The sequence below is a fragment of the Sinocyclocheilus rhinocerous genome, unplaced genomic scaffold (genome assembly GCF_001515625.1).
Source record: "Sinocyclocheilus rhinocerous isolate Xijiao unplaced genomic scaffold, SAMN03320098_v1.1 scaffold562, whole genome shotgun sequence".
Classification (NCBI taxonomy): Eukaryota; Metazoa; Chordata; class Actinopteri; order Cypriniformes; family Cyprinidae; genus Sinocyclocheilus; species Sinocyclocheilus rhinocerous.
The window spans coordinates 98396-113895 of NW_015641608.1; the positions used below are offsets into that span (position 1 = coordinate 98396).

The 15500-nt window shown below is 37.5% G+C and overlaps 1 protein-coding gene across 1 annotated transcript in view; it reads left to right on the plus strand.

Moving 5' to 3' along the window:
* The window catches only part of LOC107755207 (transcription factor IIIB 90 kDa subunit-like), a 63312-nt gene that overhangs the window by 21184 nt on the left and 26628 nt on the right, over positions 1–15500 (plus strand). Inside the window, exons 6-11 of the mRNA XM_016571926.1 lie at positions 2680–2829; positions 4511–4604; positions 5105–5231; positions 5781–5820; positions 6181–6276; positions 7034–7324. Of these exons, the coding sequence (XP_016427412.1) occupies positions 2680–2829; positions 4511–4604; positions 5105–5231; positions 5781–5820; positions 6181–6276; positions 7034–7324 (798 nt within the window). The remainder of the gene's footprint in view (positions 1–2679; positions 2830–4510; positions 4605–5104; positions 5232–5780; positions 5821–6180; positions 6277–7033; positions 7325–15500) is intronic.

Consider the following 15500-nt stretch of genomic DNA (forward strand, 5'->3'; position numbering starts at 1 on the left):
TTTCTCCGTTCACAAATGCAGACATGGTTTTATGTTTACGTGGCGCGATGCAATGCAAAGCGTAAAAAGACAATACAAGTCATTATAATCAGCATTTATGTCCCCACTGGATGCAACAAATGCCTCGTTTATAATTTTTTTATTATTCGTTTTTTAATGTTTTTGTCTCGTCGCTCCGGCCTGACAGGGCATCACAATATGGTAAGGGACGTAACATTTCCGTCACACGCTTGAGGTATTCGGCCAATCATAACGCACTGGATAGCTGGCCAATCAGAGCACACCTTTTCAGAACGATGAGCTTTGTAAAAATCGACGCGTTTCAGAAAGGCGGGGCATAGAGGAGAAACAATAATGTACATACAGTATGTGGAAAATAGTGTTTTTTTAACCTTAAACCGCATAAACACATTTCATTACACCAAATACACAAAATAATGTTCTTTTTAGTAACATCATATGACCCCTTTAACATGGTAGTGTATATACTGCTAAAGATAAATAACTAGAAGAATAACAAAGTGCATTAAATGGTGAAACTATATGCACAAAAAACTGTGTTTAAGATTACAATAATAGATTAAAATAATATGCTAAGAAATTCCAGTTTGCATTATCAAGCAGCATTAAAGGCTGTTTTTCTATAGCTAAAAATAACTGGAAGCAGACACTACAAGTCTTGCACATTCAATTTACTAATGGCTGCACCCACTCTCACATTAAAAATAAGGTGGATATAATGCTTCTAGTAAGTGTAAATATGACATAAAAGTAGATCTAAACAAACACGCAAACCAAATCAGTCAAAATACAATGCAATAGGTAGCTGTGTGTGTACCAGCAGAAGCCATTAATGTGACACTGTTGGCAGATACTACAGAAATGAATGATAAGTACCGTAAATTTAGTGGACAAGGGAAGTTTATACAGGCAGACCTTCAACCTCTCGATTTTAACCCAGAGTACACGAGTCTACACATATGTACACTTCAGTCAGCTGCATATACCACAATGCAATGCGATTGTGATGTCACTACACCCCCACCCCACACAACTCTAAAGTATGATATATGAACTATTTAGAGGTTTAACAGCATAATAATTGCAGTTTCCTTAAGATGACAGTTGTTGTTAATTAGTATTGTCGTATATTATTCATTCTCTTTGTTATGCATTTCTATAGTCTTATGTGGATTTTTATACATTTCCACTTTGTTGGGCTGCAGAATTAACTGTATATTAAAAATACAGTTACCACTTCTGCTATGTACTAATTGCAAAAGGTCTTGATTATCGCTTTCAATTTAGCACTCCCACTGTGTCAAAATCAAGCTTCCCCCCCCCCAAGCAAGTGATGATTTTAACAATTACAGAAACATCAGACATGTGAAAGACAAGGTCAGAGACTGAGTTTGAGGCGTCTGATGCCTCAGTGCGTCTTTTAAGGCATGTCTTTGTTTAACCTAGATCAGAACCCATTTTAGCACCAAAATTAAGAGGATCATCCATAATTTTTGCTTCAGAAGGGCTCTGTTGTTGGAATATGCAGCATGTGGCTTTCTTATAAAGAATTTTCCCTACCTGTACTGCTGTCCTTAACCCTCACCAAGAGGCCTCTTTTTCTGTAAAGCCAAGTTTCCCGTCCCCACCAACAATTCTCACAGATCTATTTGATTATTTCTCCCTGTATTCATTTATCACTTTTCCCTTAATCAAACTCTGACAGCTACAGTCTCACAAATCAGATAATTTTACAGCCATGACTGAAATAGAAATCTGAAAATCAATTTATTTTTTCAGAACAGTATGGATCATTCCGAAGAATGTTACATGAGAAAATTACATTTTTCTTAAACGACTTAAACTATTTCCTGTTTCACAGATGGTACTGAATATTTGTTCTGTCAACCGCTCTGCCCTACTGCATTAATATTATAATTTAATATAAAATTACCAAGCTGTATAAAAAGGCCAGTGACAGACACAGTCGGGAGATTTCAATGAACATACTCTCATAAGTGCAGGTGCAGTCCCTATAGTGTAGCCTTAGATAGGATCATAGATTGCGTCTTTCTTAGCTGAGCTAATTTCCTTCTTATTAGGACAGCAGTGATGTTTGGGCTTTATTGCAGTAGCCTCTCACTGCAGAACACAAGATCCAGGGGGTGTGGTTGGATCCACATCTAGGAGGTGGAGATTGGTAGGTTTAGGGGTGGAGATGGGTGGGTTTAGGGATCAGGGGGTGGAGACAGGTAGGTTTAGGTATATGTAAGGTGGGAGGAGTTGGATCTGGATCCAACCACGCCCCCTGGATCTTGTGTTCTGCAGTGAGGACCATCTCCTTTATTGGGCCAGCAGAATGAGTTTACCCAAGGACTTAGAAGTAGGTGGAAGTGAGGGATATTTGCTCCCACAGAGTGACTCTAAGCCAAGCCTCTTTTAAAGGTTCCCATAGGAGGACCGTGTTTTAGATTCAACATGGAGTCATGGAGAACAACAAAAAATTATGCTTTTTTAAATCTTTTGAAAGGGCATCAGTTAAATAAGGTACACAAAGATGTGAAGGCTTGATTTGTAATTAACTCAAACTCCGTTTTCAATCCAAAGTTACATATTTAGGTTATGTTCTCAGGTTCGTGTCCAGACGCTGATTTCAGATCTGTATATTTCTATCTATAGATCCATGTCTGTACATTCCACGATTCGCCCACATGTTGGAGTTTGGTGAAAAGACTCATGAGGTTTCGATGACTGCTCTCAGACTGCTGCAGAGGATGAAAAGGGACTGGATGCACACGGGACGGCGACCATCAGGCTTGTGTGGTGCAGGTAGATTGTCTAATGTTCAAATGATAAACACTGTTGTATTTGAAGTTCTCTTGAAGGTTTTATTCACCCAAAAATGAGAATTCTGTCTTTGTTTACTCACCCTTATGTCGTTGCAAACTTGTATGATTTTCTTTGTTATGTGGGGAACACAAAAAAAAGATATTTGAATATAGTCAAACCACCTGGTCTTTTGGACCCCATTGGATATTACTGCATGGACAAAACCGTGACACATTCTTCAAAATATCTTCTTTTGTATTCCACAGAAGAAAGAATCACACATGTTTGGAACAATATGAATCACAACAAAACCTTCATTTTTGTATAAACTATCCCTTTAAACCTCAGTCCTTTCTTTGTTTTGGATAAACCTCCAAGTTGTTAAAAGATTCACTAGGCGCCTCTTTTGTCAGCTCGAAATGAAAATAGTCTACATGTTTTTTTCAGTCTTCAGTTCTGCGCATCTGTCAGATCATAAAGCAAATCCCTTAATGTGCTAAAAGTTTGACATGGGAACTGGAGCAGTGAGTTCCATAACAAGGATAAAAACAAGATCACGTCAAGTGCTTTACCAACGCACAGATCTCGGTGCCCTCGATCCGAAGCAGAACACGTTGGTCTCTGCACTCTGTCGTCAGCAAGATGCCTCGACTGCTCAGGAATAGAAGGCAGTCTTCCTGCCTGCATCTCTAGTTCAGCCTTCACTTGCTGTCTCACTTTTCCCATCTAACATCCGCTGCTGCAATATCTGAATAATTAATAATTCATCATTAATCATTCACAGTATTCAGGGGAATATGGTAAGTGTAAATGTCAGTTTTCTGTATTGAGGTTGATTGTTTTAGAGCGAGGGGAGTAAACACAACTACACTTCACCTTCTGGCTCGGAGTGAGAACACTGCAAAAACAAGATCAAGATAAAAGCAAAAAAGAAAGTCGCTCACTGTGCATATGTTTGTGGGAATGTTTTCACCCAGAAATAATAATTCATCAGTAAGTTTGCACTTAGATTTTTGCTGAATTTAGGATACAATTTAGAATATATGTATATTTTTGATGAAATTAATACTTTTATTTAGCAAGGATACATAAAAAATGTATGACATTGACAGTACATACTCAACATTAATAATAATAAGAAATTTTTCTTGAGCAGCAAATCAGCATATTACAAATGATTTCTGAAAGATCATGTGACACTGAAGACTGAAATAATGCCTGCTGAAATTTCAGCTTTGCATCACAGGAATGAGTTAAAAATGTAAAATATATTAAAATAAAATTGTATTTTTTTTTTACAATATTACTGTTTTACCATAAAATGTATTAAATATATAGTGCAATTATAGAAATATTCTGTAAATATATTGGATGAGCATTTGCTTGTTGACTGTGGATGGAAAAGGGATTGTATAGGCTTGTTTTGTTATTGTTCTTTTAAACACAACTCTGCAGCACAATTTACATAATGCCTACTAACCAGGTTACTATATCACACAACACACCTCAGCATATGCAGAGATTCTTTTTACAGATGCTCCATTACTGTAGAAAGTGCACTCTCAACACTTTTGCATGAAACATACATTGTAAATTTGCACGGTGAAATGTCACACAAATTGTGAACAATACGGTTTGGGACAAAACATTTATCCTCATTTTCTCTCCCACATCCCCCCAGCTCTGCTCGTAGCAGCTCGTATGCATGAATTCCGTCATACAGTGAAGGAGGTGATATCTGTTGTCAAGGTGTGCGAGGCCACGCTGAGAAAAAGGTGAATTTCATGGTAGATCTGAACATATTTTTATATGTAGAGAAATTGTCTGCTATTACCAAAACATGTAGTGACCCGACTTATGTTTGATACATAATGCTTAAATACCCTACGTTTATTTTGTCACAGTAAAGCTAGGGATGTACAATATATACAGGTGCATCTCAATAAATTAGAATGTCGTGGAAAAGTTCATTTATTTCAGTAATTCAACTCAAATTGTGAAACTCGTGTATTAAATAAATTCAATGCACACAGACTGAAGTAGTTTAAGTCTTTGGTTCTTTTAATTGTGATGATTTTGGCTCACATTTAACATTGAATTTATTTAATACACGAGTTTCACAATTTGAGTTGAATTACTGAAATAAATGAACTTTTCCACGACATTCTAATTTATTGAGATGCACCTGTATATATCGGTACCATATTAGTATCAGTCAATATTGGGTATATCTTGTCAATATTATTAAATATAATTTAATTACTGTATCATCCAGACTGACAGAGTTTGAGGATACCCCCACCAGTGCCCTAACTATCGATGAGTTCATGCGAGTGGACCTTGAGAAAGAATGTGATCCTCCATCTTTTGTTGCAGGACAGAAAAAACTCAAGATGCAGCAGGTACTCATTTGGGGTAAACATGACCGTTGAGAGCAAGGAGACATTAAATTGATCAAAAATGACAGTATTTATAAATACATTTACAAAAGGCTTCTATTTCAAATAAATGCTGTCCTTTTGAACTTTCTATTTAAAGAATCCTGAAAAAAATGTATCACTGTTTCCACAAAAATATTAAGCAGCAACTGTTTTCAGTGTTGATAATAATAGGAAATGTTTCTTGAGCAGAAAATCAGCACATTAGAATAAATTCTGAAGGATCATGTGACACTGAAGACTGGAGTAATGTATTCGAAAATAAAACAGTTGTTTTAAATTATAATAATATTCCTTATGGCTGTTTTTACTATACTTTTGATAAAATAAATGCAGACTTGGTAAGCATAAGAGACTTCTTTCAAAAACATTACAAAATCGTACTGACACAATACAATAGTGTATGTTTGTGTATATGTGTGTGTGTGACAAGATATGAAGCTATGAATATGAAATTCAGCCCTATGAGACTCTGGATAAATGGTTCTCTTAATTGAAATGTCATTGTTTCAGCTGGAGCAGGAGTTGGCCAAGAAACTTGAGGAATATCAAGGTTAGTCTGTCCTCCTGGAATAAGATATTGATTCTCTCTATTGACTCAACATGGCATCTGAATGCTCTCTGCGGTGCGTTATTTCAGCTACACTAAGCATTTCAAAATTTTTCCAATGATTATGAATGGCAAATTCCCTTGTGGTTTGGAGTGCCCATCTTACTGACAGCAGCTGTTTCCATAAATGTCTCCATATATTAGGACCATACGTTATTACTTGACTTTCCATTAGCATACGTAATCTGAACACACTCTACCAGGGAATTCATGTTGCATGCTAAAATATTTTTTCAGATGAAAAATCAAACTGTCAATCAGAGACATCAGGCTTATGTGTATGTGTCTGGATGTTGTCTGCAGGTGAGATCAACTCATACCGCGATGAGATTGAGACACAGCTGGCAGCGAGCAGCAGAACCAAACTGAGAGGGATTTATGCCTCCTACGCAAGAGAAGGTAGATCAAATCAAGTGCTCTGCATGTTTATTTAGTACAACTAGACACATCTGAGCACAGTTTGCTGATGATATTTGTTCTTAAAGGTGCCATAGAATGCATTGATACAATATTTTAAATTGTTCTCTGATAGAAGGTATATGGCTTAGGTAAGGGCAAAAAATCTCCAGAAACTGTTTTACATGTCCCTGTACTGTCTCTCGCAGTTATATTGTTGGGTAATTATACTGTATAAAAAATGCGGGCATCAGGGAGCCGCTATTAATATGTGGGGCATTGAAATACCATTGAATGCACGATCGCGTTTTACTTTCACTTTCGAGATTTGCGATCGCACCACTGTTTATGTGGTAAGTGAAATCTTGTGTACTGTAATGCAACAGGCTACCGCTAGCAAGCAGCTAACCATGTCCCTTTAGTGGCTCGTGTTATTTTATTAGAACGCACGTTATTTGTTTTCCGTGCCTTTCTGAATACAGACACCAACCCATCCCTGCACTCACAGTCGGTGTTATGTTCTGATTCGCCTATTTTTCAGTGGTCTTTTGCATGCACGAGATTTACATAAGAAGGAGGAAACAATGGTGTTTAAGGCTCATGGTGTGTCATTTCCATGTACAGAACTGTTATTATTCAACTATGCCAAGGTAAATACAGTTTTCCATTCTATGGCACCTTTAATAGAGATTATTGTCTAGTTTTATGCTGATTCACGTGCAGATATTGGTTTTTGATTCATGCTGTAACACCCTTTCAGATGATGACTGTGTGTCTTTGGCCTCTGGGATGACTGGAGACGAAGACCCAAAGGATGAGGAAATGGAGGCAGCAGCTCAACATCTCAACCAGGAGTTCATCAGTCAGGTGCTTGAACAGGGAAACCAGGGAGGAATGGAGGATCAGGAGGGGAGTAGGGATACAGTACCGCTCTCCAGTCAGGCCACACATGTGCCTCTGACAGCGCTCCTCGGCCCTTTGCCCAGTGCAGCCAGTCTTGGTCTAACAGACTCCATTCGGGAATGCATCACAGACGAGGACACAACAAACGGTAAGTGTGCCACTTCCTCAGTACAGTATGATGTTGTCTTTGGCCAAACAAAGCATTCATTACAAAATACTGCATCTTTCTTTGCTGTTTTATGTGAGGAATTGTAGCCTTCTACTGTAGACGCTCAAATTTCAGCATTCCCTTTTTTATTAGTGATGGTGCCTTTTCTGATAAAATTTAAGTTAGTCATTAGTAGCTCTAGATCAGTGGTTCTCAACCGTTTTGACTCAAAGACTCCCAAGACATTATTCAGACCCATTTATCTAAACTGATGAGTACCTCTGGTAATAAAAAAAATAAATAATGTAATTTATAATTAATTTATTACTAACACAATCTCAAAAATATGATGTCAGTTTGATGTTGTTCATCTTTTTTTTTTTCTTTTCTTTTTTTTTGTGTTTTTAGTTAAATTAATTAATGGGATAGTTGACCCAAAATTGAAAATTCTGTCATTAATTACTCACCCTCACGTCGTTCCAAACCCTTAAAGGGGTCATATGATGCTGCTAAAAAGAACATTATTTTGTGTATTTGGTGTAATGAAATGTGTTTATGCGGTTTAAAGTAAAAAAAACACATTATTTTCCACATACTGTACATTATTGTTTCTCCTCTATGCCCCGCCTTTTTGAAACGCGTCGATTTTTACAAAGCTCATCGGTCTGAAAAGGCAAGGTGTGCTCTGATTGGCCAGCTATTGGCCGATTGGCCAGCTGGCATCATCTGAGGTCCAACCCCTCAGAGGACCTCAGATGATGCCAACCCTGAAACAACATACAGAACTACCACATTTTGCTATAAGTTTGATTGCATCATATAATAATTGCTGTTAATAGTGTTCATCGTCTGTTTTATTACGTCTTAAATTGATTTTTCCGTACATTTCTGCAATATGTACATTAATTGACAGTCACCACAACTACCACCTTCAAGGCCCAGAAAGGTAGTAAGGACATCATTAAAATACCCCATGTGACATCAGGGGTTCAATCATAATGTTATGAAGCCATAAGAGAACTTTTTGTGTGCAAAGAAAATAAAAATAACGACTTTATTCAACAATTTCTTCTCTTCCTTGTCTTTGACGCACGTTCACAAGAGTACCACTTCGCATGCGTGTGCATTCCTCTGCTTGCGCAGCGCATCCAGGTTCTACGTCAGAACATGCATACGTGGTACTGTCGTGAACATGCGTCAAAGACTGACAGGGAAGAGAAAAAAGTTGTTGAATAAAGTTGTTCTTTTTGTTTTATTTGCACACAAAAATTATTCTCGTAGCTTCATAAAAGTAAGGTTGAACCACTGATGTCACATGGATTATTTTAACGATGTTCTTACTACCTTTCTGGGCCTTGAACATGTCAGTTGCATTGCTGTCTATGCAGAATCAGAAAGCTCTCGGATTTCATCAAAAATATTGTCATAAAAATTTCATCATAAAAATATCTTTCCCTTCTACCTTTCATTGCAAAAACACTTGAACGAGTTGTGTTAAACCAAGTCTCAGGATTATATTAATATATTCATTTAAATACTTATATGACAGATTAAATAATTTTAACCTTTTTCACATTTTCTGTAGCCTTTTTAAGGGAAATGTGATTAGGGCTCAAAGTACAAGGGTTCCCATACTACTGGAAAACTTGGAAATATCAGGTATATGAGTTTGACTTCCAGGCCTGGAAAAGTCACAGCGATTACTAAATTCTTAAAAGGCCATGGAAAAATCTGGAAAATAGACTAAATGAATTCTGGTCACAGATGACTGAAAAATGCTTGGAAATTGAGGGGTCAGGAATCATGTATGATTATATGTAGCTGCATGCTGATCAGATCAGCCACAATATTTAAATTCATCACGAAAGCAAAACAGACTATTCTTTAGTTATAGAATTTTGCAGCATTTATTGTAAATTATTTATCAGTGCATATCATGATTTTTTTATTTTTTAACTTGTTCCCCTGTAATTTTCAATTAAAAACAATAACCGGTAGCCAAGATGAGTGGCCATACTGGCCAATAGTGGTTCAATAGGCAGCCAAGTTTCAGTCCCTCCCCTCCAGCAACCTGTCACTCATATGAAACGATTGCAATCCAATCAATTCCCGATGGACAATATAAAGTATACATAATATAAAGATATATATAATATCTATAAAGTATACATAATATAAAGATATACATTTTATATCCCGTCTTACATTTTTTTTCTCATTTGGCTTTAATACAATAAAAAGTATGGGTCTAGAAATCCATATCTTATGAATGATTTTAATTGCTTAATGAACTATTTCATAGTTCATTTTATATTATTAATAATATTTTATCCCATTTTTATGAGTCCAAACTCTTGTGGTCCATTTGTCTGTTGAAACGAAATATTTCCTGAATATATCAAGCACAATTTGTTCTTCAAAGCCACTGGGTTTCTTTGTTATAAGTAGGAAGTGTGGTGAATGTTTAATCTTTAGGAAAGCTTTAACCCGTTGCTATTGTGAAAGTCAGCGCTCCGATGGAGGGTCTGCCAGACATAATCACTTAGAGCTTTTTGAAATCCTTTTAAGACATTTAATAAGAGCTGCTCCAATCTGTCTGCTTCATGCTGTACAGCAGAGCAAAAGCCACAGATGTACTTTCTCATTATAGTGTTTTTATGCTGATCTCATTTCAGTTTATAGAGAACATATGATTTCAGAGACGGGGAAACGTATGGAGCTTTACTCCGAGGCTATTAAATGCTGTCCTGTTTTACTTACACAGATGACTGTATTTGTTATTTGACTGTCATTCAACAGTGGGTTCAGTTAAAAACAATACACTACTGTTCAAATATTTCTTATTCTCACTAAGGCTGCTTTTATTTGATCAAAGATACTATAAAAACTGTAATATTGCGAAATAGTATTACAATTTTACAAAAAATATTAATATATTTTAAAATGTCATTTATTCCTGTGATGGCAAAGCTGAATTTTCAGCATCATTACGTCAGTCTTCAGTGTCACATGATCCTTCAGAAATCATTCTAATATGCTGATTTGCTGCTCAAGAAACATTCACTATTATTATCAACTTGTGCTGCTTAATCTTTTTGTGAAAAACTGTTAGATCTTTGATAAATATAAAGTTTATTTATTTATATAACTATGTAAAAGTCTTTACTGTCAACTTTAATCAATTTAATGCGTCCTTGCTGAATAAAAGTATTAATTTCTTAAAAAAACAAAACAACTTTTGAATGTTAGCGTGGTTAAGCAGTATTGATCCACAAACCATCTTTTGGTCAGGATGCATTGATTGATGTGGCTATCTGCAACAGATTTCTTTATTTACCAAGAGCTTTAGATTACTGAAATTCATCAAAGACCACTCTGAAAGTAAAATGTCACAGGACCCAACAGAATATCACAAGATCTGCCCAGCAATACTTCTCTGACCTCAGCACCTGCTCTCTAGCTGAACTCGGGCCGTTCCCTTTTAACCTTTGACCCTGACCCCTGACGACTTCTCGACCTAGGTGTTCCCTGCAGCTCTGAGTGACGAGGAGCAGTGGTTTATCTGGACGCAGCATATGTCTCCTGAGGCCAGTCTAGGAGATCGGAGCTGAGCTGCTTTATTTTAAAGCAGTTCAGACTGTGATTTGCTGTCTGAGCAGCTTTGTGTGGACTATTTCTGCTATGACAGTTTGCTGATACATTTCCTTCGTCATCATTGTACTTTTGCATGAGAAGGTGATGATTCTGCAGGAGTGAAAGCTTCTTAGAGTCGCTCATACAGACAGCTTTATGGGGTTCCACTCAGCATGGATGACTCTCACTGCTCACAACAATACATACAGCTGTCTATGAAGGCCAAAGATGCATCGCTGGTCACTCTGAATGTTGGGTTGAGAATATGTGTTTGTGTGTGCGATGAAAGATGAAGAAAAACAGTGCAAGAAATAAAGAGAGTTATGGGATTTTTTTAAGCAAAAACCAGAATGTAGAATTCAAATTGGCTCTCAACAAAGCACAAAAAACTATGAAAACATTTTCTTATTAAAATAAAAATTTTCTACAGCTATGAATTAGAATTTTATTTTATTTTTTGAAGGTCATGAGGATGTAAAAATGAATATTATTTATAGATATGAGCCAAATTAAAATTTTATTTTATTTTTATTTCATTTCATTTCACAAGGATGCTGGAGCCTATCCTAGCATCTGGGGCCTCAGGCAAGGAAACACCTTGTATAGTTGGCCAGTCCTGTTTTTTATTGTATGTTATTGTAAGTAAATTGTAAGTATTATCACTTTATAAGTATTTATAATCGTATTATCAGCAGGCATATTTCAGTGTAGCAGGGCCTGAAATGCAGGCACTGAAAGTGCAAAAAGCTGCATTTTTAAACTGCTGCAGTATGCAGGTCTGCATAAATTTTGTGTTATCTAAATAGGGAACACATGAGACAGACAGAAACAAAGTGAGAGTGAGTGAGAGAGGTAGAAAGCAAGTGACCAAGAATGTGTGTGTGTGTGTGTGTGTGTGTGTCCGTGTATGTGTGTGAGGTCTGACAGATGCCTCTCTCACTCTTGACAGGCTGTCGGTACTGAAGTGTCTCACTCTTTCAGACTGTCTGTCTCTTCAGTTCTCTTGGGATACATGAGATTCTCTCTCTCTCGTTCTCTCACTTTTGCTGCAGTGAAGGGAGCGACTGGCCAATTCTATAACTTCTGTTTCACGCAGGTTCGCTTCCCACCAGCGCACCAGTTTTAACCCAGAAATCTCCCTCAAGAGGCATCTAAGGAGTCCCGCCTATTTAATCAATACATATTTTTCCAGACCAGCAATTGCAGTGAAATGTGAATTTAATCTGATGATGATAAAGGGGTTTGGGAGTCCATTATCAATTTTTGTTTTTCACTATTCAATATATTCCAACCCCATACAGAGCTGGCCACCAGATCCTGGGTAATGCATTTCAGATTGACTCTGTGTGTGCGTGAGAGTGAGAGAATGAAAAGATAAAAATACGGGAAGGATTTTCCCTTGGGCTTGCTGTGGTTTTATGAACCTTGTTTGAGCTTTGCCATTTCAAATGCCAGGCATTAGCCAACATATCCATGACTGAGAGAAGAGAGAAACTTTCATCAAAGGAGAGGCTTGCCTATCCTTACAAAGCTTCCTGTGACCCTCCCTTTCCTGGATCTCTTTGAAATCAAGATATTGTGATGCTCTGGTTTGATGAGCAGCTTGCAGCATTAAGAATCTCCAAAAAAAAAAAAAAGAACCGGCGCCACAGGTTTACAGAGAGGGTTGACCACCCAGGCTTTAAAAAAAATCTCAATTTCCCCAATGCATTGCTCATGCTGTGAGTCCTTGAAAAACCAGTGAGATAGTGTATGCTTACATAGAAACATTAAAAAACAACACATCCCTTGTAAATGGCCCCTAAAGCTTACAGTTTTAAGTGCCTATTCCAGGGGTAAAAACTGGAATTGTCCTGTCTGTTGTATTGAAGGGGGCATGTCATGAGTGTCCTGCAGCAGGGACACTGATTGATTACACCTGCTTGCAACTCCTCCCATACTGCATTGCTGTACAGCATTTCCTGTTGTGCACTGAGCTTCGGCTGTGGTGATGCTGCCTCACGGTCCAGTGCGCTCTGAGCGCTGTCCCTCCCTCTCTCTGCTGTTAATGCCACTTCTGCTTGCATGTGTAAAGTATCGATCTAATGGCCTGCATGCAGTCAGACAGCTGTGCTTGATTCAGAGCGATTGACCAATGGCTTGGGGAATGAGAGAGAGATGGGAGACTGCGTGTAGATGGAGATGACAGTTAGTCTAGGAGGACATTCGCTGAATCACGCATGGGAAAGCACATCTTCTGCAGGCAAATACAGCATTTAACCTTTCAAGCAGATGTGTTTGACGTGATCAAAACATGGCCCGGAGAGCAAAAGGTTCTTTTATAGTCCATCCACATAGAATGTCAATGTGGAGTCTGATTTAAAAGATACTGTAGCTGCCTACTGTAGCTGACCCGAAGACAAGAATACACACACATACACACATATATTCTTCACTTCTTGGCCTGCTTGCCCATGGCACAGACAGTGTGAGCAGGTGGTGAGGTTGGAAAAGGCCCTCAGAGGTTATCGTGCCATATTGCAAGAGGTTTTTGTATGAGCGTGAAACACTCTTAGTCCTCAAGATCTTTTGATTCTTTTTCAAGTTTTGAGCAAAAGAAGCTAGTTTACATCTAGAGTAAATCTCAGTGGATCTTCATAACATGGGCATCTCTTGTTGGCATTATGAGAAATCTAATAATTCATCCTCAAAGAATAACACCAGTTGATCTATAAATTGATTTGATTTAATGGAAACAAACAGATGGTAGGTATTATTATTTTGTCCAGCAAATCACAGGTTTTAGTTATAATATAATGACTTATAAAATAATCTACAAACATTCGTTCTTTCAATTTCAAAATGCAAATGTTGCTCCCAATATTCATTCATGTCTGTGGCATTTCACAGTGGAGCATCAAGCTGATCTGTTTATTTGCATAATGATTCATATGATTCATTATGTAATCTGGATTATGTTCAGTCAAGTGCATACTCATATTAGAGGCTCGTTCCTCATTGAAATATGTTGGAGCATATTGCATTATGAGCATTTAATCATGTTTTGCGTTCTTAATATCATCATACAAACAACGTGCCACATTTTCGAATAAAGCAAAGGCCCAAAAATGAGTAGTCTTCAATCATTTTCTCACCTTCATGTTGTGGCTAACCCTGTTCATCTCTCTGTGGAACACAAAAGGAGAATTTTGAGGAATTGTCACACAGCTTTTTTTGCGTACTCATTGACCCTTCGCAAAGACCCGCCCCCCTTAGTTACTGGTGCTATGTCCGCTCTCACACTACACATCATGTTCTCACGCAGTGAAAAATACATCACGGAGCAAATAGGGAAACTGACAACACGCCAGACAGAGCAGGTTACTTTAGGTATGAAACAAAGTCTCAGCTTTCAAATGTTGTCATTTTTTAAGAAATTCAAGCAATAAATACCGTTTTGTGGCTCTTTAATTAGATTCTGCCTAATGATTGGTCAGATCGCCTGTCAATCAAACTCCCTGAGAAAAATCCAAAATGATAAATGGCATCTCAAAAGTTGAGACTCTTTTGTTTTTGTGAAGCCAGATTTCAAATCAAATATGGTGCCACAGGTTGGACGTCAATAATATCAAATCATTGGATTGCACGTGTCTCATGAACAAATGTCGTATTTAATTTGAGAATTAGTAATGACTTAAATTTTCGTTTATTCATCACATAGCTACTTTGAAATTCATAAGTACTAATTTTTTACTTTTTGGTACTTGGATTTTACATTTATTTATTTAATTATTTATTTATTTATGGAGTTTAACACATTGCTTCGTACTGTTGTGGTAGTTTAGAGCTATTGAATGAAAAACAGAGAGTTTAAATTATTCATATATTCTTATTTCTTTCTTGCCATTCAGATGCGACGATAATTTGAGATAAATTGGATGTTTATTGTTCGACAAAAGCTGCATTATGCCATTCTAATAGGAATTGGGAGTTTCATGGGAGGGCAAAAAAGTTCCCCATGCAGATTGAGCTCATGTTCAAGTTGGACATGCAAATTCAACACACTGACCAACAGAAATCTGCTTAGTTTGAAAGTGACTTCTGTGTTATATATCTGTATTCTGTTGACAATTTATTTTACAATTGACCTTTTTTTGTTGTCTACAAAATTTAGCTAAAATTGTTGACTTTTAAAATTGAGCTAAAATTGGTGACTTGAAGCTGTATGCTATTTGTTGGTTGTATAGCTTAGTCTGTGTGACCTTTGGGTGACTACTTTCACATTTTTCAACCCCCTTCGAAATTGGAGCTCCTTGTGAGAGGCTACCGTCATCTATCCAACCCCAATCAGCCACACGCCAGCCTTCTAAAGAGCAGAAACCTGATCGAGGCATGTTGTTTTTCTTTCTCCCTTCTATCCAATCCGGCTGTGCAATCGCTCTGGGGAAACGCTGTGATTTGCTCCACTGGGTTTGATATGTGACAGCCACTCCAAGCTGCCTGCAAACAAGCCCAATTCCCTCATAGACCAGTGTGCCCATGTTGGTCCATGCCTGAGCAAGTA